The sequence below is a fragment of the Microtus pennsylvanicus genome, chromosome 10 (genome assembly GCF_037038515.1).
Source record: "Microtus pennsylvanicus isolate mMicPen1 chromosome 10, mMicPen1.hap1, whole genome shotgun sequence".
Lineage (NCBI taxonomy): Eukaryota > Metazoa > Chordata > Mammalia > Rodentia > Cricetidae > Microtus > Microtus pennsylvanicus.
The window spans coordinates 62,011,390-62,034,569 of record NC_134588.1 but is presented as its reverse complement, the minus strand read 5'-3'; the positions used below and the strand labels follow the sequence as shown (position 1 = coordinate 62,034,569).

Here is a 23,180-nt window from a genome sequence, read left to right as displayed (position 1 = left end):
CTTAACACCTATTCTTTTCACAGACGGCTTTATGGTAAGCAGTATATTTTTCTGTGACTCAGGCTGACAGACACTTGGTGGACAGACCTTCATTACAAAGCAGTCAGAAAGAAGAGAAGTAAAGGCCCTTAGTAGACCACAAATCCACATCCGAACCAACAGGAGCAAAAGAATTAGCAACCGTCTAGGGGTTGCCTTTTTGGGGGTATCATGGAGCAAAGCTGCTATGGGGAAATGTGCAGGTGCTTGGGGGACGCTGTGTTACTACAGAGGATAGAAGTCAACTCACAGGGTGATTTTTGAAGCCTGGTAATCTGGCAATTGACCAGCTGGCTACTTGATTAGCTCCTTATAAAACCTGGAGCGCACAAAGAGGGACAGCGAATGCTTCTCCATCGGGGCGTAAATTCTTTACTGGGCTAGGTCAAAACTGCTCCGGGAAGGTTCCACCAGGTTCTTCATGGTGATGTCTTTAGTGAAATGATCGAAGTTCACCTGTGGGCCAAGAAACAGGGTCACTGAGTCAGCATAGGCTTCAGGATTGGATGAGGGGCCAGAGCAGCCGAATTTTCACCAGCAAGACACAGGGCAGAAGGGATGTCATGCAAAGGAAAAAAGACCACTGCTGTTTCAAGGTAAAAAAGCTGATGCTGCAGCAAGAACGTGACTCAGATTCAGAGGCAACTGGCATTAGACACCTACCAGGCATCCGCCACCTGTTGTTAATTTATGCATATGCTATTTCATCCTTCAATAACTTAAGAATATATATACAAGTTAAGTGGTTCAAGATATTATCTCTAGTAAGAGGTGTTTGGGTATTTTTTCTTTTCTTTCTTTTTTTCTTTTTTCTTTCTTTTTTTTTTTTTTTTGGTTTTTCAAGACAGGGTTTCTCTGTGTAACAGCTCTATCTGTCCTAGAACTCACTCCTATAGACCAGGCTAGCCTTGAACTCACAGAGATCCACCTGCCTCTGCCTCTGCCTCCCCAGTGCTGGGATTAAAGGTGTGCACTACTACATCCTGGCTCTGTTAAGTGGTTTTATCAAACAAATTTGAATGCAAGTGAACTAATACTTGATTTCACAGACTTTCTACCATTAGGCACCCTGCCTTCTGATGTGAAGAAGAATTGGTGACCAAGGACTCTTGGCAAAGCTTTAGAACCAGTCTTCCCCGGAAACAAACCAGGAGGCAGCAGTTCTGACCAGATAACACGCACAGCGATGAACCAGCGCTTTATCTACAGAGTGGTTAGTTTGTCCTGGGGGATTGAATCCGGGACCTGCTGCATACACACTAACCAAGTGCTTTTCCAACTGACTAACATCTCCACATCCACATCCATCTCTTGAAAGGACCAGCTAAGGATGCTACACAGCCAAAGTGATAAGTATTTCATGTTGTCTCTATAAGATTTGTTCCATATGCATAAGAAGAGAGATGACAGGAATCTTTCCCTTTACAAATCATCTATAATAGCTCACTCAGTCACCGATGTGCTGGACTTCAAACCTTGATGACAATTCAGTGTCTACATTGGATTCAAGAGAACCATGGACTACAGAACCTGACCAGATGGACAGGTCTGGCTGTGGCCATCTTGGATTTTTCAATAAGCTTTTTGGTTTGGTTTCATCGATAGCAAAGATAAGAGTAGACAGACTTCCCCAAAGCTTCCTTGAAACCTGAGCATATCTGGTCTTCATCAGTCAATCAGTGATATATTGACTTTAAATACCCTTTGCACTGTTACCTTGTTTTATTTTGGTTCCCATGAACAGTAAATCCTGCCGTCTCAATAAAGGACGAATGTCAAAGGCTAGAAACAGGGACTCACTGGCATCAATTAGTTGGAACATTCATGTGCTTTTTTCTGCATCTATTGTTTGTTTAGTTTAATTCTCATAACTTTACAAACCAGCTGTAGTCAGTCTTACATTTCAAAGGGAAGAAAATAGACCCCACACTTTATCCCAAATCTTACATTGGGTTCCTTCGTCCTTAAGGTTGGTTGTATGGTACTGAAGAGCCATTGCTGCACAGTGGTCTGTACAGCATTTAGGTCAGACGTGCTTGACGCTGTCACACTGCCCTTGTATTCAGTAGCTACATACAGGGCACAAGCACAGGTAGCTTAAATAATACCAATTCTTAATAGTGGATCTCAGTGAGCTATGAAATCAGCATATCCCTCCAACCCACAGGACCAAAGAACATGAACTTTAAAGAAAAGTAAATACCTCAATTTTGAACATCAGAGGCAAGCTACCTAGCTCTCAGAATAATGGATTCTTTTTCTGAAAAATAGAAATGGTTGTTGCACTCAAGTCTCAAGATGATTGCAATCATTAAATAGATGCACACACACACACACACACACACACACACACACACACACACATATATATATATATATATATATATATATAGAGAGAGAGAGAGAGAGAGAGAAATATAATGGAGAAGTGATAGACAGACAGTAATAACTATATATACATATATACCCACATATATATATGAACAAGGCATACATGAATAAAAGTATCTTTCATATCACTTTCATTATTATCATTGTCACAAGTGGAAATCATGGCTGTCCATCAGTGAGATAACAAGATGGTGGACCAGGACATAGAAGGAAGAAAACTGGAAAGCAGAGAAGAAGAAGCCAAGGCAGGCTGTGAAGATGGAAGCTGAAGGATGACCCTGGGCCAGCTGCTCTGTGCCTTGAGGGACAGTCCAGTCCACAGGGGTGTCTGAGGAAATACTCTGACCTTTTACAACCCTTGGGAAAAGAGGACCCAAATAACAACTGTGTTGCCACAGACTGACTTTATCCATTTGCTCTTAAAAATGCTCAAGTGGGAGAATCAGTATCCCCGACAGTGCTGGGGGCGGGGAGTTATATAAGCTCCCACGTGCAATCTATTTTTGTTTTCTTAAAGATCAACATGCTTGTTATGTGCCCTAAAAACCTAACAAATGTAAACAGATGGCTTCTCTCTTAGAACTGAAAGTAAAACTTTAAGAATGTGGTATATTTTAAGAAAAAAGCCAAAGACCCCAAGTGATTAAAAATCATTTTTAGGGCCAGTGAGAAGGCTCAGCTGGTGAAAGCATTGGCTGGCAGACCTGATGAGCTAGTTCTGTTCCGAACCCTCAGTGACAAGAGAGAGCGCCAACTCCTGGAAGCTGCCCTCTGGCCTCCCCGCAACAACACACACACAGATGTATGTGCACGCATTATTAATGCATAAAATAATTGAAAAGTAAATTTGAGTAAGTAGGTACTTGCTAATGAGAAAAGATTGAATAGCAGTCCGTTTGGGTTTATTTCCACTACAGAAAATTTTGATTTAATGAAGGCTTGGGTAACTCTGTCAACCCTGAGAGGCAATGGCCTATATTAACACAAAAATTCCAAATGTTCCTTATGAATCAGCAAAAATGTTACCCTACCCCTTCAGTTTTAATGTGTGTGTGTGTGGTATATGTTGTTGTTGTTTAATGTCTTATTCTGTAGTCTAAATGGGTCCAGAACTGACCATGTGTCCCAAGCTAGCCTTAAATTCATAGCAATGCTCTTGTCTCAGACTCCCAAGTGCTTGAATTAAAGATATGAGCCAACATGCTGAACTTTAAATCATTTAAATTTCTCAAGTCAAGACTGCAGAAAGGGATCATTATATTTTGAGACATTTTTCAATGTATCTGCATTTTTTTACTTGTTTTTGCATCAATCACAGTTAATATCATTATTTCTGGTACTGATTATTAGTTTCAGTAGATTAAAAAAGAGCACGTCATAAGAGATATTGGGCAGCCATAGCCTGATTTACAGTAATCCATGAGGGATAATGGCAGATATGCAGGTAACAGGCCACATAATGCTTCTCTAGGCTGATGATGCTGAAATGTCTAGATGCTGGCATAGAACTATCTGGGCATACCTGTCCTTCTAGGCTTCCTCCTTAGAAATGACTGGAGATATACAGAGCAGAGATAGAGCAGTAAGAAAGACATAGAGAAAGGAGAGTCAGAGAGAGAATCAGAGAGGAGAGAGTGATAGAAACACAATGGAGAAGCAACAGACAGACAGTAATAACAGACAATCTTACTCATAGCTTCATCTGCCTTACAAGTTACAGTTTCTTTGTTTCTTCTGCATCTTTCATACCCATACCTCAAGCTATTTCATTAATGGGGCTAGTTTGAATGGATAGGTATGACATTTTAAAAAAAAGCATTGGCTAAAATAGCTACTGAATGATTTGCCATTTATTGCTTTGAGGAAATTATACATGCACACATTTTATATATATATATATATATATATATATGAACAAATGCATAGCTACAAGCATAATTTATCCTCTGAGAAGTAGAAAACATTACTGTGAAATCCTCAGACCTCAAGTTCACACTAAGATAACCATCTGTCTGCAATTGGAAAGACTTTGGTCCCTCAACAATGTTAAGTATTAACATTATCTACTTCTGGCTTAGCTCTCACCCTTAGTCTTTTTTATTCTAGCAGCCCCCGTCCCTTTAAAATAAAATTTATGAGTATGTGGAGCTAAGAATTAGTGTGAGTCAAAACAATTGTTTACGGACACATTGATATTTATCTTCCCCCTAAAGAATTCTGAAAATACAGTTTCATTAACTCTTGTTTCTTTATAACAGCAGCGAATACCACTATCTAGGCTATGTAATTTATCAGTTTACCGTGTCAAAATGTGATTGGCCCCAGAATAACTGAAATAAGACAAATACAAATATTTTTGTTCTACATGGCTATTATACATTCATGCAACTTCTAGGTCCCAAGATGCAAACTCAATTTGCTCATTAATTCAAAACAATATTTACTGAATACCTTGTATGTTATGTATCAGAATATGGTACTCTCTTTAACATAAGGCAAAAAAAAAAAAGGCTTCAGAAGAGAATCAGAAGTGAATGTGATTCAGATTTTTCAAGTTAGACACTCTGGGTCTCTGCTCCAAAAATTAGAGGCTGTTGGGTTTATTGGTTGTAAGCATATATTTCTCCAACATCAACAAACTGTGAAAATATTCATGTAAGAGATGGTTCAGTAGTTAAGAACACTTACTACTCTTGCAAAAGACCTGAGTTTGCCCATACAAGGCAACTCATAACCATCTATAATTCCAGTTCCAGGGGATATGACACCCTCTCTCAGCCTGCACCAGCACTAGGCATAAGTATTGTGCACATAAGTATGTATAGAAAAAACACACATATAAGATAAAAATAGAAATTTGTTTTAAGATATTCATATGCAATCCACCACGCAGTCATTGTCATCTACTCGACTCTTCTTATTCATGATAGCGCTAATTAGAAAGACTCCTTAAATCCCCATATTCCATTCTTTTGATGCAAAGAAACAAGTTGGGTGTTGTAAGTTGGTCACAAACTTAGAGTGAATCAGCCAACAGATATTTATTTACCCACAGACTATGCAGTTCATCTTTTAAAATTGCCCAGAAGAAAAAGACTAGATCCTGACTGTCAATGGGCTTGTGGCCTATCCCGGAAGGAAAACAACAAGACAGACAGAAAGTACTAGGCACCAGGAAAGTTGTGCTGCTGAATGGCTATGGAACTTTAGAGCAAATAACTCCTTCTAAACAGCCAAGGAAGACTGGGTGTATTTGTCATTGGGGTTAGCTCTTCAGGAAAGACAACTTCAGTAGATAAAGACCTAAGAACAAGGTATTTCATCTTAAAGACAACTTCAGTAGATAAAGACCTAAGAACAAGGTATTTCATCTTAAAGAGATTGTGTATCTTTGTTGCATCTCAAATGAAGCACTCAAAGGCAGGCTAACAAAAGAGGAAGCAGAGTGTGAAGATAGTTGGCCAAAAATGGAGAGAGCACTTTTAGGTCAGGAGAGTAGTTGATAGCAGGTTGAGCTAAGATGTCCATGGCTTGTTCAAAGACTAACTCTAGCCCTTCTCAATCTATGAGGCAAAGCAGGAGAGGTTTATCTGTCTCACTTACAAGAACGTGAGGAAGCATACAGAAGCAGGGAGGGTGACGCCTATTAGCAATCCCAGTGCTTTCGAGTTGGAGAGAGAAAGATCAGGAGTCCAAGGTTATCCTCAGACACACAGTGAATCTGAGGGTTAGCCTGGACTGGAGGAGAACCTATCTCTACCAGGAAGCCATGTCAGTGGCTTATGTCAGGAAACTAGGAGAGGCATGAACAGAAACTCAAACATCTCTCCTCCCATGCTCCTACAGTGGCTCTCCTGTAGTGATATGTTGTTTATGGTTTAGCAAATAAGGCTTAACTGAAGATCAGAGTGCAGAGTTAAACTACTAGTTAACCACAGAAGCCAGGGAGTAGAGGCACACACCTGTAATCCCAAACCCAGGAAACAGAGGCAGACGGATCTCTGTGAGTTCAAGGCCACCCTGGGCTAGGCAAAATTGAATCAGTCTAAAGAGAAACAGAGCTCACACCTTTGATCCCAGCACTTGGGATCACATGCCTTTAACCCCAGCACTAGAGTGGTAGAGACAAAAGCGATATGATTGGGCAGAGAGAGGCATATAAGGCTGGAGGAGACAGAAGCTCAGAACACTCATTCTGAGAATCTTTCCCCCTTTCAGTCTGAGGATTCGGCAGAGGTAAAATGTCTCTCTAGTGGCTGGCTATTCTATTTCTCTGATCTTGCAGCATTTACCCCAGTATCTGACTCTGAGTTTTTATTAGTAAGACCTATTAGAATTCCCGCAACACTTTCCCTACTGGCCAGCTGGACAACTCCAGTCTCAGGATGCCCTTTCCGTGTTCAGACCACAACTTGGAGAAGGACACGAGCAGAATGAAGGTGCTCTGTATCTGTCCCCATTCTGACCCTCGTGAGAACCACATGAACTTACAGTTGTTGTGGAGAAGCTTGGCCAGGGAATGGCGCCACTGCAGGGCCTTGTCCAGCGAGGGCCTACATCCATGATAAGGACGGAGAAGGGTGACAGCGTAAGAAGGAATTTAACCACAGGCATGACAATGACTCAGTCCTGGTTTCTGAGATGGAAATGAGACAATAGTCAGGATAGGGTAGAAGGGTTATTTTCTGTTGTTGGGTCTGATGAGCTGTTGGCTCTCTGGTATCTACAGTGCATTTTTATTGCTTTTTGAACAATCTGACCAGACAGGTCTTTTTTGGAGTCGATTTGTTCTCTGGTCATGTCTAACAGTCTTATATATCCCATAGGAGTGAGTCCAAAGACGATCTTTATTTCAAATATATGTTAATGAAATTCAACCATTTTGTCACAGAGGGTAAACTAATATAAGTTTCACAATGCCACACTCCAATGCCAAAGTTATTTCACTAAGACAGCTTGATTTTGTTCCATATTAGAAGTATGATTGAAAAATAGAATCTACATTTATTTATTTTTCTCCTTCCAATTAACATAGAGAGATACTTTTTGGAAGAATTTTTTTCCCAAAAGAAAAGCATTACTATCTCCTGAGTCAGAAGGTCAAGCTTAAATGCTGGAGACACTGACTCAAAAGGTTTAGTCGTCAAGATATAACTTATGCCTTGACTGCTGTTACCTGAACATCTGCACAGAAACCCCACAGCTGCCCTTTGTTAACCACCAATTCTCTTCTTTCATCAGAACGCACAAAGGTGAGCTGCTGTTGTCTGGGGGCAAAGAGCTGACTTTATCTTCCTGTGTTCACTGAGTTTGAACCCTTGAATGACTACATTTGGTCTTTATCTTTTTTTTAATATTTATTTATTTATTATGTATACAATATTCTGTCTGTGTATATGCCTGCAGGCCAGAAGAGGGCACCAGACCTCATTACAGATGGTTGTGAGCCACCATGTGGTTGCTGGGAATTGAACTCAGGACCTTTGGAAGAGCAGGCAATGCTCTTAACCACTGAGCCATCTCTCCAGCACACATTTGGTCTTTATCATCCAATTTGGCAAGGTATTTATTATGAGACGAAGTTGAAGATGTGTTTTGATCCCCAAGGTCTTAGGTTGTTTAGTAAGTGTTTGAGACAATTCACACGTGTGTGTGTGTGCTTATACTTTGTTGTAACCTATATTATATATAGGAATTATATATATTATTATATTATATTATATAGGAATTATATATAGGAATAATACATATTATTTTGCATGTACATATTTACAATGTGTTTAACACTTTACACATAGCAGACAACCATCAAGTTCAGATGTTCTCAGAATCAAGAGCCTGTTATACAATGGGACAAAAGGAACTAACTCAGAGCAAAAGGTAGGCCTGGGTCACTCCCTGAGCCTCCTGATTTTATAAACAGTCTCATAAAATGAAATAGCTTTTCCTGCCCTGTTCTTTGGTTAGCATAAAGGCACACAGGAAGAAACAATGCCACAAGCAGGTGCCCCGGACTTATACATGTTACCAGATGCAATTTGTCCCAAACGGTCTCATTATAAAGCCAAGTAATGGTCAATAACAGCAGCACATCACAACCAAGATTAAATTCCTGAAAGGGACATGTGCCAACCCTGCTTGGGGGTGAAATTAGGCCAAATTGATTTAAGGACATAGTTGAGTAGGACAGATCCCCCCACGGCATGTAGCCAGCGTTCTGATTACCAGTCTAGGAGGTAACAAGTTCATCCTGTCCTGATTCTCAGAATTTGCCAGCCCTCATTAAACGTGACTTCTTTGGAAACAAGATAGATGCAGTTCCAAATGACCAATGAGCATCCTGGTTGGCAAGGTCATTGCTGACCACGGACGGTGAGCACAGAGCTCTCCCTGTGTGGGTGTGAGTGACAGGGAGGAAGCTGGCTCAGATGAAAAACAAGATAAACATTTATAGGAGTGATTGACTATGTGTTTTATAATGTCCAGTGCAAATACCACCTGATTCAGGAAGTGACCACATCAGTTTGGAAACAACAGCTTTTTCCACTCCTAACTGCTTTCCACTTGCTAAATAGTTCACATACTAATAGGACACACAACCCCTGCCAAGGTAGGGTATCATTCCTAGAGAACTTTCCCATTCTTTCTTATTCCCACAGCATCAGTCTGAAGGAATAGGCGAGGTTGGCTGCAAAGATGAAGAAAATATGTTCAATTTGGGGCCTGCATATGGACATCAAAACAAGGCAAGTAACTCATCTAGAGTTCTTATCTGTTGGCCATTGGATAAAGACTCAATCCATGTTTATAGACCTGATGGGTCATGAGCAAAATATACTGTGAAGGACTTCTTTCAATAAACAGGGGTCAAATTGATAGGTAACCAAAGTCTGGCTCCATTTACCCAGAGGCAGCTTTGTTGAAAACCACAGATGACTCACTATTTAGATTTGAATGAACAGAGCCGTGAGCCATTGCTATACCTGTTGGCAACACGGGTCAATACCAGCCTTAGGGAAGAATTTAACTTGGTAGCACCAATGGCTGGATTTTTGGTTTCCTTTTTGTTTTGGTTTAGTTGGTGTTCTATACAGCGTCTGGTATTTACTTGATTATGCTTGATCATGTTTTCCCGGGTTCTCAATTTTGACAAAGAAAACAAACCTCAAGTTCATTGGTGTGCCTCCTGTTTTCTTCCTTACTGTCCTAGAGAACACAAGCAGGCTCAAGTCCATGCCCACTTCTTGTGTCCTTACCCCCATGGCCTTTTTGCATCATGAATATGTTACATACTTTTGAAATGTCTTTTCTTTGTATCCGTAAAGTTGCACATATTCCCTTCCTCGGCTCACTCTACAGTTAACCAGGTGCAGGAACACACAGGATACCATGCTGTGACTGTCTGTCACCAGCCAGGGTTTGGACTAGCAATTTGTGGAGGTCATTCTGGAATTTTAAAGTGGTAAACACAATAATATCAATACTTTCAGTTAAAAATTAATAACAGATGTCAAGGAAGGACATTTAGAGTATGAAAACCTACTTGAAAGAGTGTCTGCCCCTGACATTTTCTAATTCAGCGTATTACAAACCACAATGCTATTACAAATTCAATGTATGTAGCTTACAAACTTTGGTTATTATTCATTCTGAGGACTTGCAGCAGAACCTTTGAAAAGGCAGAGATGGGCAAAGTAGGGAAGGGAGAAGGGGGAGACAGGACCAGAAGTTCAGGAAGAGAGTTCTGATAAAGAGGGAGCTAAGACAAAACAGGTCAAGTCTGTGTTAAGTCCGACACCCAGCCTTAGGAACAATGCCTTCATCAAGGATGTAGGACTGACAGAGCAGATGAAAGTCTGCAAACATCATCCAATGAAAGCAAAGGAGAGAAATGTGTAAAAGCCAAAAGCATGAGGGAGAGAACTTTTTCCAGCATAAAATAATACCTGTTTTCTCCTAATGGAAGAAGACCCAGGACCAGTTTTTGAATCCTGAAGTAATAATAGAAGCTGGGATTTGGCCTAAGACTATGGATATTTTCTGTTGTTTTCCCGGGTCTTATTTTTTTTAATCAGATGGAAAGTTAAAATATATTACAAAATAGAAAATACTTCCTCAAAGTAATTGCCCAAAGAAGATGAGAGAAGCTAAAAATACATACGTTCAATCAAGAGATTTATTCTCTCCTCAGAAAATAAATCAGGTTAAAAAAATACAGAGAAATGTGTAAGTGAAGATATGAGTTTGGCTGAGCTCAGGAAGAGCAAGGCCATTACCTGAAGGCTAAAAGCCCAGAAACCCACCCTATGTAAAGAGGCAGAGCAGAGCATGCGTGCTTGCAAGGGGCACTTGTTCAGTTCACGGTGGAAGGCAGCAGTCACACACAGCAGCCCCTGGGGATGAGAGGGGTTGTTCTTTTTCTCAAAGACAAACAATGTTTTTGGAAGAAGAGAGGGAATAGAAGACAAGAAGAGCAAATAAGACAATGAATTTCAGGCCTGGGTTTCTCCAACCGTAGCTCTCGTGACTCCCTAAGAGCCAAGTGGTTCGGGTGTCTGTGTGGTGTTCTAGAGAACAGATCAAAGCAGGAAATAGAGAGCTACATTTGAGATGTTAATCCCAACAGATCAATAATTACCACATTGTTTGCCTCAAAATAGACTTTTTGACCCACTGGCTATGCAGTGTGGTTCTTGCTGTCTACTAGGACAGGCAGCCTGTGGCTTCGGGCTTCACATTCAATTAGTTTCTCCTTTTTAAATGTAGAAAATCCAATTACACCTCACTTCCGGTTTGGGAACACTTTGAAGTAATAAAAGAGGAAAATGGAAATATCCACTTAGGATGATAGAAAATGACTTTATAACAGAATAACCTAGTTCTGCATCTTCCAGTCAATCAACTATATTAAGTTGAAGGTCATTTAGACAAAGGATGGGTTGGCCAATTTCTACAAATACTAAGTTAAGAAAGAGAAATGGAAGTTAAATGGAACTCCTGCACTTTTTCCACACGTCTGTGATCTTGAAGCTTTTAGATGGCATGATGACGGAGTTGGCATCCTTTTAACTTCTTGGCTTCCCTTCTTCTTCATTTCTATGGGTACCTCTGCTATAAAGGGGAGATTGAGAGCATCTGACTGAACAGTAAGCGTCTAGCGAGCTAATGGAAGATGGTGGACCATGTGATGGTGTGGATGGCGTTACTGAGTTAAAGTAGGTGGATTCATGGGAGTAGAATTCAGCTTTCCTGCCATGCCTACACAGATGGAAGGGCACGGGTGGGGAAGATATACACAGCTGAAGTTGAGACACAGAGGACTGTAAAATCCCTGTGGGGAGTATGTTTTTTATAAGTTGGGAAACAATGCTTGGTGTGCAGTAAGTGGGAACAGCTAGGCGAATCTCCACCCTGCCCTGAAGTTTTGGTTCTTCTCTTCTGCTTACCTGGAAGGGAACCTTGGATGTTCAAGAAGAAACTGTTGAGTCCTAAATTGTCTGCTTTTTCCTTAGTGTGATCTTGCTCCATTTCCCTTCCAAGGAAAAGACTTGGCTATTACTCTTTGGTGAGTGTGCAGGGCTCTTCACTAATTGGATCACGGTTACTTGATTCCAGCCAATAAATTATCAGATGCTTTGCCCTTATAGTCAGTAACTGAGGGGCTGGTACCACTTTATAAAGTACAGTTCATCCTTTCAAAGATGAGGCAGGGTTCTATTTACTTCCATTCTGCAAGTATTTAATGTTGTGGTCTATACACAGAGGAGTTAAAAAATAAAATATTTATGAACTGACTCTCTGAGGACTCAAATGATCTTCAGTAATTGAAAGGGTAGTGCTATAGATGAATGACGGCACTGTACACTGAAAAACAGCCATCGTCTGGAGGAAAAGATGCGGAATCCATATTCATGACTCACTTGTGGGTTTTGGCTGGCTTCTCTGGCTTCTCATTATATGGCATGACAAGGTCAACGACAGAGTCTGGCTTCTGGAGGAGAATTCCCAGCTTGATCTTGATCTCCTTGGCCCTGAAAGGATAGATGTCAGGGAACAAGAATGATACATGAGCTCACAAATCTAAAACAGTGATTTCTTTCTGCATCAGAGGAAGAAAAATGCAAAGACCCTCATTTGCTCCTTTCCCTTCTATTGCGACAAAAAGAACATCAAGGTCGAAAGGAGGATGCCCAAGTTCCAACAATAGTGCTTAGAAGACACCAACTAAATTGTATTATCTCATACCAATCTAATTCCTATTTATATTTTCTAATTTCCTTATGATTAGTAATCCAGTCTTATTCCCATTTCACAAAGAAGAAAACCAAATGACAGGAAGTTTAAATATCTCAACCAGTCAGTTTGTGGTGAAGCCTGATCAGTTTGTCTCCAGAATTCTCAAATATGTAATTACTAACTGAACTGTGGCGCAGGCTCCTGAAGGCTCTGGCTTTGGCCATGAACTAGATGCATTACATTTGAACCGTTTTGATTTTATTTTTGCTGACAGATCTCTGTTCCCTTTCTCTGAAATGACAGAGCAATGCTAGATGCCTTCGTAAGCAATTTCCATTCCTAAAACTAAACTACGTTTGGCTGAATTGTTCTAAAAATCCTTGCTCACTGTCCCATTATAGCTGCTGTAGTATCCTCCTCGCAGCAGCCTTCGTAGAGGAGAAGAATCTCCAGTAGATGGGCAACAGATTCAATAGTCCTTTAACTTTAGCATTTAGTGAGAAGATATGGTCAGAATTCTAGATGGTCTTCCATCATAGGACAGAATGTAAAGATTTTCACCTAGTTTTAAAACCAGTTTTTGAAGAAAATCACCTTCATTTTATACTTCATTTTTATAATTTAAACAGACCATGGAAATTATATATACATCTATCTATCTGTCTATCTACCTATCTATCTATTATCTATCTCCCTATCTATCTACATACATATATGTACCTATAGTGTGTGTGTGTGTGTGTGTGTGTGTGTGTGTGTGTGTGTGTTCACATTTGCCAAGACATATCTGTGGAGTTCAGAGGACAACTTTTGGGCATTAGTTCTCTCCTGCCACCTTGTTTAGCCAAAGTCTTTAATTTCTGCTACTCTGAGGACCCCAATCGATGCTCTGGGAGATTCAAGGTAACTCTCCTGTTTCCACCTCCCATCACTGTAGAAGTGCCAGGGTTGCAGATGTGATCCACAGCTTCAGGCTTGTGTGTTTCCTAGGGATGGAACTCAGGTTATCAGGCTGTCTTGAAAGCATGTTTACCAGCCGAGACATCTCGTCAGCCCTAAAATCCTAATCTCAGATACGAGTTCCCAGGACACCCCAGACTGCCCTTTCTTTGTCACTGTGGCGTCCCACATGCGCCTTTAAGATAGGGTTTATTGGGTCATTGTACTGCATTATGGTTATTGGTCCGTGCCTGTTTTCCAAGCTGTATAGAAGAACCCTTTAAAGGTAGGAGTTGAGTCTTAAGTGCCTTTTAATCTTTGTGCCTGGTACTGTTGCTTGGCAACCTGGCAACTATTCAATAGTATTTGTCATGGTGAACTAAAATTATCCTGATTTTGTTTCTTACCAATCTGTTAACATTTGTCTCCCAGTCAGTGTCAAACATCAGCAAAGCCTTAAAGAGCTATGATGGGGTCACACTGTAACCAGGCAGGATTTTGATAGCGCAAACATACTTTCTTAATTCATGCACAGAGAAAACAAAGAGGTGGAACACATGGCCAAGATGAATAACTGTGCATATATATTAAAGCCAAAGTTTAAAAAGCCAGGTCTTGTAACTTACAAACCCCAAAGATCTCCAATTACTACATTGAACTTCCTTTGAGATCAAAATACGATGCTGTAACTGACTTAGAAATTGTTAACTCTGTTACCTTTTCATTTATATCTCTCTTTGTTTCCATTCTTTCTCTAGAAGCTTCTCAGTGAGCAAAGCTAGCTCTAGCACTCGGTAACATCAAGTAGAGCTCAGAGGAACAAAGCATTGTGGTTGAAATTGAAAGCGTTCTGATGGGTATGTCTTATATAACACATTAACTTGACTCCAGGCTCTACAAGTTACTTAAATTATCTGATGTTAAGTTTTTCTGGCTTGGAAATCGGTACTGATGGAATAGCAAGTTCTCAGACTTTTGTGACGATTAAATGGGCTAGCATGTGTGAGTCACTAGGCACAGCATTTGGACACATTTCTGCTTCTGCAAAGTTAGCTTCAGCTGCATCATCGCTGTTTTCAGCCCTGTTTAACCTGTTTCCTACCTAAAGCACCAAATAGAGGGGTCAAAAAAAATACATAGGCTATTTTTAAATCACGAAAGCTTCCTCGAGTATTCTAACTCAGAAAGTAAGACTATCCATATAACATTAATTGGAACAAAAATATTATTGGGAGTTGTTTGGGAAATGTAGGCAACACTTGAAGCTGCCCTCTGCTGGTCAATATGTAGCATTACGGTCAGAGAGAGAAGGCTTATCTTCTCTCTATATTATCTGGTAAACAGAGTCCTCCACTTCTTGGCCTCCACATACCTTTTCCTTAGCACATATAAGGGGAGCTAATACCAAACGCCGACCTCGACACAACATTACATTCACCAAACACTTACATAAGTGATAAGCGCTCATGTTTGGGAGCTTCCTGCTCCCCCCCACACAACTTCTATTTCTTTGACCTTTTCTCTTTTGCTTTATCTGAGCCATTTTCTTTTGTGAGGTAGAAAGATACTGGCTTATAATCTCCTATGCATGAGTAATAGTCATGTATTAGAGGGTAGTTAGAACAAAGCAGTGGGGCATTTTTAATATATGCATTCTTTCTCTCACTCATTCATTCATGCATACATGTCTTACTAATTTACAAACTATGTTTGCTGTATTAGGTAGCACATAGTAAACATATGAACACCCATAGGCCTTGTGGTCTTTGCTGTCCAGGTGCCTATTATAGCCTATTGAGATCTTACATTGGGCTTTCCAGAAGGGAACAGGCCCTGCAGAGGAAGTCCCAGTCTCCATTAGGAAGAGTCAAGGGGCCTTCTCAGAGGAAGCAGAGGTAGAGATGGAGAATGTCCAGTCATCACCCAAACGAGTGAGACCTTTTGTGTTCCTCACAAACTGGCGGACATTCACCTGACTGGTCTTGCAGGACAGAGAGAAGACCGTGAATGGACTGCTGGCTCATGAAATGTGACATCCAGATCAGACTGCTGAATTAAACGAGGCTGTCATGTCTCCATCTTCCCAATGGAAGGGTGACAAGGGACACCATGCTGCCCCTAGCCTGTGGCATATTTGGCATGAGTGGAAGAAAAAGTTAAAGGTAGAGAAAAGGCAATTTAAAGGCTTCCCCAAAACCCCAGGAAGATTTTCTCTATATCATCTGTTCGGTGGGTTTGGCTGTGTGTGTGTGTGTGTGTGTGTGTGTGTGTGTGTGTGTGTGTGTAATGATCTAGAGAAGTGCTGTTTACATCAGCTATTTTTTTAAAAATCACGTTTTGAGGCTGCGGATGAATCTCAGTTGGCTGGATGTTTACCTCCCATGTGAGAAGCCCTGGGTTTGACCCGCAGAGCCAGTTAAACTGCGTGTGGTGTCAAAGGTCTATAATCCCACGACTTAGGAGGCAAAGGCAGGTAGATGAGAAGTTTGGGGTTGCCCTTCATAGCCACCCTGAGATGTATGATACTCACTATATACACACATGTGCATGTTCATGTGTGTTTTCCCTTCTCAGAGCTGGTAACTATACCGGAACAGCAGGTACTCTTTTCCTCTTGTTTGCCTCGGGAATGTGTGTGTGTGTGTGTGTGTGTTTGTGTGTGCAGTATTCTCTGGAAAGTCCTGTTTGGGAAGCACTTCATTCCTGCCTTAGTATACAGGCTGAAGGAGAGGACATTGGAAAGTTATCAGGAAGTCACCTGACCTAATTATTCATTTGCAGCCACACAGAAAAGCATGAATATTATTGCATTTATCTCATCAAGCAGTAATCGTTTAAAGTTGACAAATGATTTAGTCCTAGCCACTCTGAATACTGAGCATCTTAGAACAACAAAACAAACAGAAAGAACACAGAGTTGCTACACTGCTTGAGGGGTCCTGGAAAACGGCTTCACCTTGCCTAATTAGTTCCCCCTCCCCTCTAAAGAAAAACTTGAAAGCATCTGACATTAATTTGGTTTCAGAAGCATCTCTATCTAGACAGGAAAACCTTCTAATTTGCTTACCTCGCCAGCCACAATCTCTCGCTTTCTTTGACTGCACACTAGGCATTTTCCCCGGGTTAAATTACATTAATGCTGATTAACAAGGAATAATTTGTATCTTCTCTGGTCTACCTCCTCCCTCCTCTTGTTATCTTTTTGTGTTACAAGTGGGGAAAACAAAAACAAAAACTTGTTCTGAAATAAAATCAATTGGAAACGCCTGGCTGAGAGTTTAATTGCATGCTCGGAGAAAGTTAGTTCTAGAGATGAATCACGCCAGCGACTTCAAGCTGCATCGGTCTGAATAGTTGTAGCCTTGTGCAAGGCTCAGTCTGCTCCCGTGTGGGTACACTGGCCAGGGGGTTGGAATTCCAAGTTCTAACCTTCAGAGGCAATGTGTGTGCAAGGCCAGCACCAGGTCTCCCTACAAACAGAAGCCACTCAGCCTCTTTAGAAATAGAACTGCACTGGAGAAAATGTGAATGAGAACCTAGAGAGAAGCTCAGATTCTGGATGTTTCAAGGATTAAGATGGTGTTTCTGGCCCTGGTGATGTTTGGAACAGCTCCAAAGAGGTGTACACCGTGCAAACTATGTTGTAGATGTTTTATCCATCATTGAAAACATTGATGGGATGTAAGGGGGAAAGTCTATGTGCCTTCTTGCTTCCTACAAAAAGCAATAAACACCCATGGGAACGCACAGACACACCCCAATGTTTGTTAGCGACCATCTTCAGCTATGCCTCTGCCCCAACTCCCTGCGATCTTCTGAACACGACTGCTTCAAATCACAGTCGACTAATTAGGTTCACTGGGGAGACATAAAGCCACCAGACGACTGCAAGGACCATAAAATGACTGAGTTCGGTTTCTCCCTATAAAGTCGCTGGCGATAGAGAGGTGTGAGGCTGAGGAGGAAGCGTGGTGAGTACTTGCCCAGCATGGGCAAGGCCCTCGCGTCTGTTTCCAGTCCCAAAAATAAAAACAAGAAAATGGAGAGGGAGAAGAAAACCGGCAAGCAGGGCTCAAGTGGGGCACAGATCCAGTTATCCACATCGCTCACATAGGCTATATTCTAAGGAGACGGGAAAGCTAAAAATAACGCAAGGCTACATCTGACTATGTTAGAGACACAGAGGGGCCTTGAGGGGCCCCGTGCTTGTAACGCATCTGGCAATCTCAGGCAGGTTTAATCCTAGACTCCAGACACATTTCAGGTACATCCACGAAGAAAGACACTCTGATGAAAGCTTGGGGTGTGTAGAGCAGCATTTTCAAACCAGGTTTCCAAAAGGCTTGATGGTTAAACTAGAAATGGTTAAACTCAATGCAACCCAAATCTGTGGTGCAGATGACCCCTGCTGGCCACGAAGAGGCGTGCGCTACAATGGCTGTGGGTTAAAGAACCCTGGATCTGGCTAAGGAAACCCTGCAGGCTCCTTTCCACAAAAGTGGAAAACTATATGTTTCTTGCTTCCTAAAAAAAGCGATAAATATCTATGGAAATGCGTGTACACACACACAGACACACGCACGCACACACACACACACACACACACACACACAATCTTCGCTTCTTCCCCACCCCTCCCAGAATTCTTCTGAACATGACTGCTTCCATTCGAATAGGGAAAGATTCCATCACTCTGGCATCTCCTACTTCCTTTGGCTAAAAAGAAACCACCCAGTGCCTCTGTTTTAGCCATCGAATACAGAGTGGGACATTAAAATACATGCCTATCTTCTTACCTGAGTCATGCAATTTCTATTTGGTACCTTAGGTAAATGACCCTAGGGTTAGTTTGCATAAAATAACCCTCAGTGACAGAAGTGGGCGAAAGGTGGAGAACGACGGCACTTTAAGGAATTGTGTATCTTTGTACTACCTGCTGTCCACTGCAAAAGGAAGCTCCTCTGATCAATGTGTCAAGATCAGGACAAGTCTGTGGATACAAACATAATGACCATTGAACAAAACAGCAATAGCCTGTACTACCCTAGGACCTACCTCCTGCCCATGGGGTTTTCTTTAGGATGATATAAAAGCAGTCATGAAATGTCCTCCTGTGGAAAAGGCCTCAGATGTAATCAGAAAGCAGTTGGTTACCCCACAGTTGTAGTAGAAATAGTGCTATTATTTTTCTTGCTTTCATATTTAACCCCATCTTCTTAGTATGTATCGCTGTCTATACAGCTTAGTGTTGAGCCAAAGATTAACTTAAATACCTAAAGCCAATAAAAGTTCCCAAGTTTTGCTGATGGACTTATTTGTGGGTTGATAGGGATAATAATAATTTTTTTTCATAACTCCTGGCACAGAGTTCTCACACTTGATTTTATTCAGGATAGACTATGTATTAACTCATGATAATGAACCCATCTTGGAGATCAGAGGTGATAGATGGCTCCTAGACAACCCTAAGGCAGGGTTGGTTACCGAAGGACAAGTAATTTGAAGACTGGGACTTTCAGCATCATTCATACATTCCTGGGAACTGAAGGGGGCAGGAGGCCTGAGCTTAGTTCTGTAAAAACTTGCTGGATGATGCAATTCAGAGTTCTGGCTTGGAGAATGCAGCCATGTGTCAGGAGGGGACACACCTCAATTACCTGGGTAGAGAAGGTTTTGTGCTCGGATCCCTTTGCAAGAAACTGGTAAGGTAAACCTAGTTCCGTGGGCCCTCCTAACAAAAATGTTAACCAAGAGAAGAGAGTCTTGGGAACTCCTTTTCTTTTCAGCTCCGTTTTTATTGTTTTTATTGAGCTGTATGTTTTTCTTCACTCCCCTCCCTTCCTCCTCCCTTCCCTTGTACCCTCTCTCATGAACCCCACGCTCCCAATTTATCATTTTCTACTTCCCATGTAGATTAGATTCATGAATGTCTCTCTTATGGTCCTCTTTGTTGTTTAGGTTCTCTGGGATTGTGAATTGTAGGCTTTTTATTTTTTGCTTTACGTCTAAAAGCCACTTATAAGTGAGTACATATTATATTTGTCTTTCTGGGTCTCAAAAGGACAATATTCAAATTCATATGGGAAAAAAATTCTGTACAATAAAGGAACTTCTGGAGGCATCACAATCCCTGACTTCAAACTCTACTACAGATCCACAGTACTGAAAACAGTCTGGTATTGGCATAAAAACAGACAGGAAGACCAATGGAATTGAATCAAAGATCCGGATATCAGTTCATACATCTACAAATACCTGATTTTTGATAAAGAAGCAAAAAATATAAAATGGAAAAAAGAAGCATATTCAACAAATCGTTCTAGCAAAACTGGATATCAACATGTAGAAGAATGAAAATAGAACCATATCTATCACCATGCACAAAACTCGAGTACAAATGAATCAAAGACTTCAACATAAAACCAACCACACTGAGGCCGGGCGATGGTGGCACACGCCTTTAATCCCAGCACTCGTGAGGCAGAGGCAGGCGGATCTCTGTGAGTTCGAGACCAGCCTGGTCTACAGAGCTAGTTCCAGGACAGGCTCCAAAGCCACAGAGAAACCCTGTCTCAAAAAACAAGAAAAAAAACAAACAAACAAAAAAAAAACCAACCACACTGAACCTTATAGAAAAGAAAGTGGGTTGAACACATTGTCACAGGAGACCACTTCCTAAATATAAGCCCAGTAGCAGAGACAATGAACACAACAATTAATAAATGGAACCTCCTGTAACTGAGAAGCTTCTGTAAAGCAAAGGACATGGTCAACAAGACAAAATGGCAGCCTACAGAATAAAAACTCTTAATTTATAACTGGTTAATCAGAAACACTGGTGACCTGGAACTCACAACTGGAATCTGAAGTGGTCACAGTCTTGTATGTCTGGGTCTTTTAATTGGAAAGGGCCGATGCTGGAGCTTTCTAGATATTGTCAGAAGTGAGTTGAATTGTTGCACGTCTGCTTTGTCAGAGAACTGATTCGTGTCAGAAATCACCCCTCAGAGCTGGGGGTGCACTCCCTGTGGAGACTGTTTGCATGTCTTGCCTCACTTGGACTAACTACCACCCCTTTCCATATCCTCCTGTGTGTCTGTACCAGTCCTGTCGATCACTGGTGTGTTACTGGGTTGAGTCCGTCTCATTCTTTTCTACTCATGGGCTCCTCCCATTAGTCAGGGCCGTGGGTAGTCATATCGATGGCCCTGTGTACAGCTCATGCTCTGGATTCACCATCAAGTCTGCCTCTCACTCGGTCTTCCCTTCCTTCCTTCATGTTTAATCAATTCACCATTGCTGTTTGTATTCTGTTTCCTGTGAAAAAGATCCAAGGACAATTATTATTAAAATATTTGCACGCATATACACGTGTATATATACACAAATGCATCTATTTGTATTCGAATTAGTTATGTAAATTAACTCACCCACTTTATCCTATTTTCTTTCAATCCTCTTGTCTTTTTAGTTGTTACTCATACTAGATGTCATAAATGTAATCCTCAAAATAAAATCTCTAATTACCTTTCCGTTTATTCTTTCATGTTTGAGGAGATAATGTTTTATATCAAGCATGCTCTTAGTAATAATAATCATATTTTTAAAAATGACTCATAGACCAGCCTGGGCTACAAGAACTAGTTCCAGGACAGGCTCCAAAGCTACAGAGAAACCCTGTCTTGTAAAACCAAAAAAAAAAAAAATGACTCAGGTACATTGTAGAGATTATTTTTTAACTTTTTGAGGAATGAGGTCTTGTTTTCCCCTTTCTTTTACTGTCCTTGACTCACTGCAAGCCCCGTTTTCATTGTCTTTAGTGTCTTTATATTTTTAGCTCACATCTGCAACACTGTTTGCCAATTGAATTTTTACAGATTTTGCTTTCTTGAGGAGAGTACCTCTTGTCCCTTTTATTTTTATGTCTATAGTAATTATGCACATTCTCTGTGCTATTTATAATTGTGTTGTTTATTTGAGGAGGATATCTATTGTTTCTAAAAGCAAAATGTTGGGGATGAGAACCATGAGGAAGCAGAAGGCCTGAATGGAGGCCTTGTCTCAGGTAAAGGGAGCTATTGTCTCAGAGTTCTTTCTCACAAAATCTTTGGTCCCCTGTTCTTATCACATTTTCACTTCTGTTTCTTATCTTTAGGATAAGTGAAAAATTAATGTTTTATACTGCAGCTGTGACTGCCACAAGTTCCCCTCCACTTTGCCTCCAGGCATTTCCTCTATGAAGAGGACTGGGTCAAAGATAATCTTAAGAGTGGAGACCACTTTCGGCCTTATTCTCTGCCTATTCCTTATTTGGGATTTGGTCTCCCCAGACCCCACCTGCTCCTCTTCCATCTCCGTTATGCTTTCTGTCATGCTGTCAGCTCTGTTGGGTCAGGGAACTCAGCAATCACAGGCCCGTGCATCTTGCTTTGTAAATAACTGTATACAGAGGAAAGTGTCAAAACGGTCATCCACTTAGGCTTTTGAAACGGGCTTGTTTGGTTCAGGTCCCTGGACTGCACGCTGCAGTTGCAGTTTTGACAAAGCCAGAGTCTGTGCTTGGCCAACCTTTAGTGGGTCTTCCACTGTGAGTATCCATGTACCTCTCTGTGATACCCACTGTTAGCAGAAGAACCCTACTACTGAGCCACTTCAGCCAGAAACCCCATGTTTGAAATCTGAAGAGATTTCCATCCTTCCCCAGTCTTAGGGGATCAGCTGATCACCCTGGATGGTTTGGTGCAATTCTACTTAAGCTGGTTTACTCAGAATCTCCCACAGCCCCTAAACTGCCACACCCTACCTCACCCTACCCTTGCTATAAATTCCCACTTATCTATACTATATTCAGAGTTAAGTCTGCTCTCCGCCATTGCGAGGACCCACTGCAATAGTCCCTATACCTGTCATCACAGTTCTAGATCATGTCTCCCTTCAGCAAATACCATTGTTTTCTCTTTCTTTGACAACTGTGACTCAAGGTAATATGGCCTTTAAAAAGATGATCTTTCTCATCTCATTTTTCGTAGTGTGAGATGCTACGGTTGGGCTAATTGATCTCTCAGGACTTCCTGACATAAAATCCTGATTATGTAATCCCATTATCTTCTGGCTCAGTGCAACTCTGAACTGTCTCACCAACACGGTATAATGGAAAAGGAGCTGCATACAATTTATTGTTCACGAAGCCAGACCTCCCAATGTATTTATAGAGATGTTTCTTTAGAGTGATTGAATTATGCCTTTCTTTGTTGCCAGCAGAAGTTTATTTATTCTCTTATTTTAAAAAATCTTATATCAATGTTATGTTCTCTCACAGGACAATCAGTCTGAGAAACCTATTGTTCATATGCACACAAAGGAAATTTTCGACACTGTCAGCTTTTAGGACTTCATAACTGAAGAGACCAGAAGAGGTTTCCAAGTGTCACCAAGGCTGCTTTTCCTGATTTCTCTGTCATGTTTTCACAGAGCAAAGGTTAGTTTTGTTATTCTGAGCTACCCGCCAGCCCAAGCCAGTTACTTATAACCAAGGATGGTCCTAAACATGGCTATAATAATAAGGAATGTCATTC

General features: G+C 41.1%; 1 protein-coding gene across 1 annotated transcript; it reads right to left on the bottom strand.

Annotated features, from left to right (window-relative positions):
• Positions 1-411: 411 nt before the first annotated feature.
• On the bottom strand, positions 412-22,478 carry LOC142858132 (regulator of G-protein signaling 5-like). The gene is made up of 4 exons (XM_075987341.1): positions 22,414-22,478; positions 12,351-12,461; positions 6,788-6,983; positions 412-495 (listed from the first exon to the last, which is right to left on the bottom strand). The coding sequence occupies exons 1-4, from the start codon at positions 22,476-22,478 to the stop codon at positions 412-414; spliced, it is 456 nt and encodes a 151-aa protein (XP_075843456.1).
• Between the last annotated feature and the right edge of the window lie 702 nt (positions 22,479-23,180).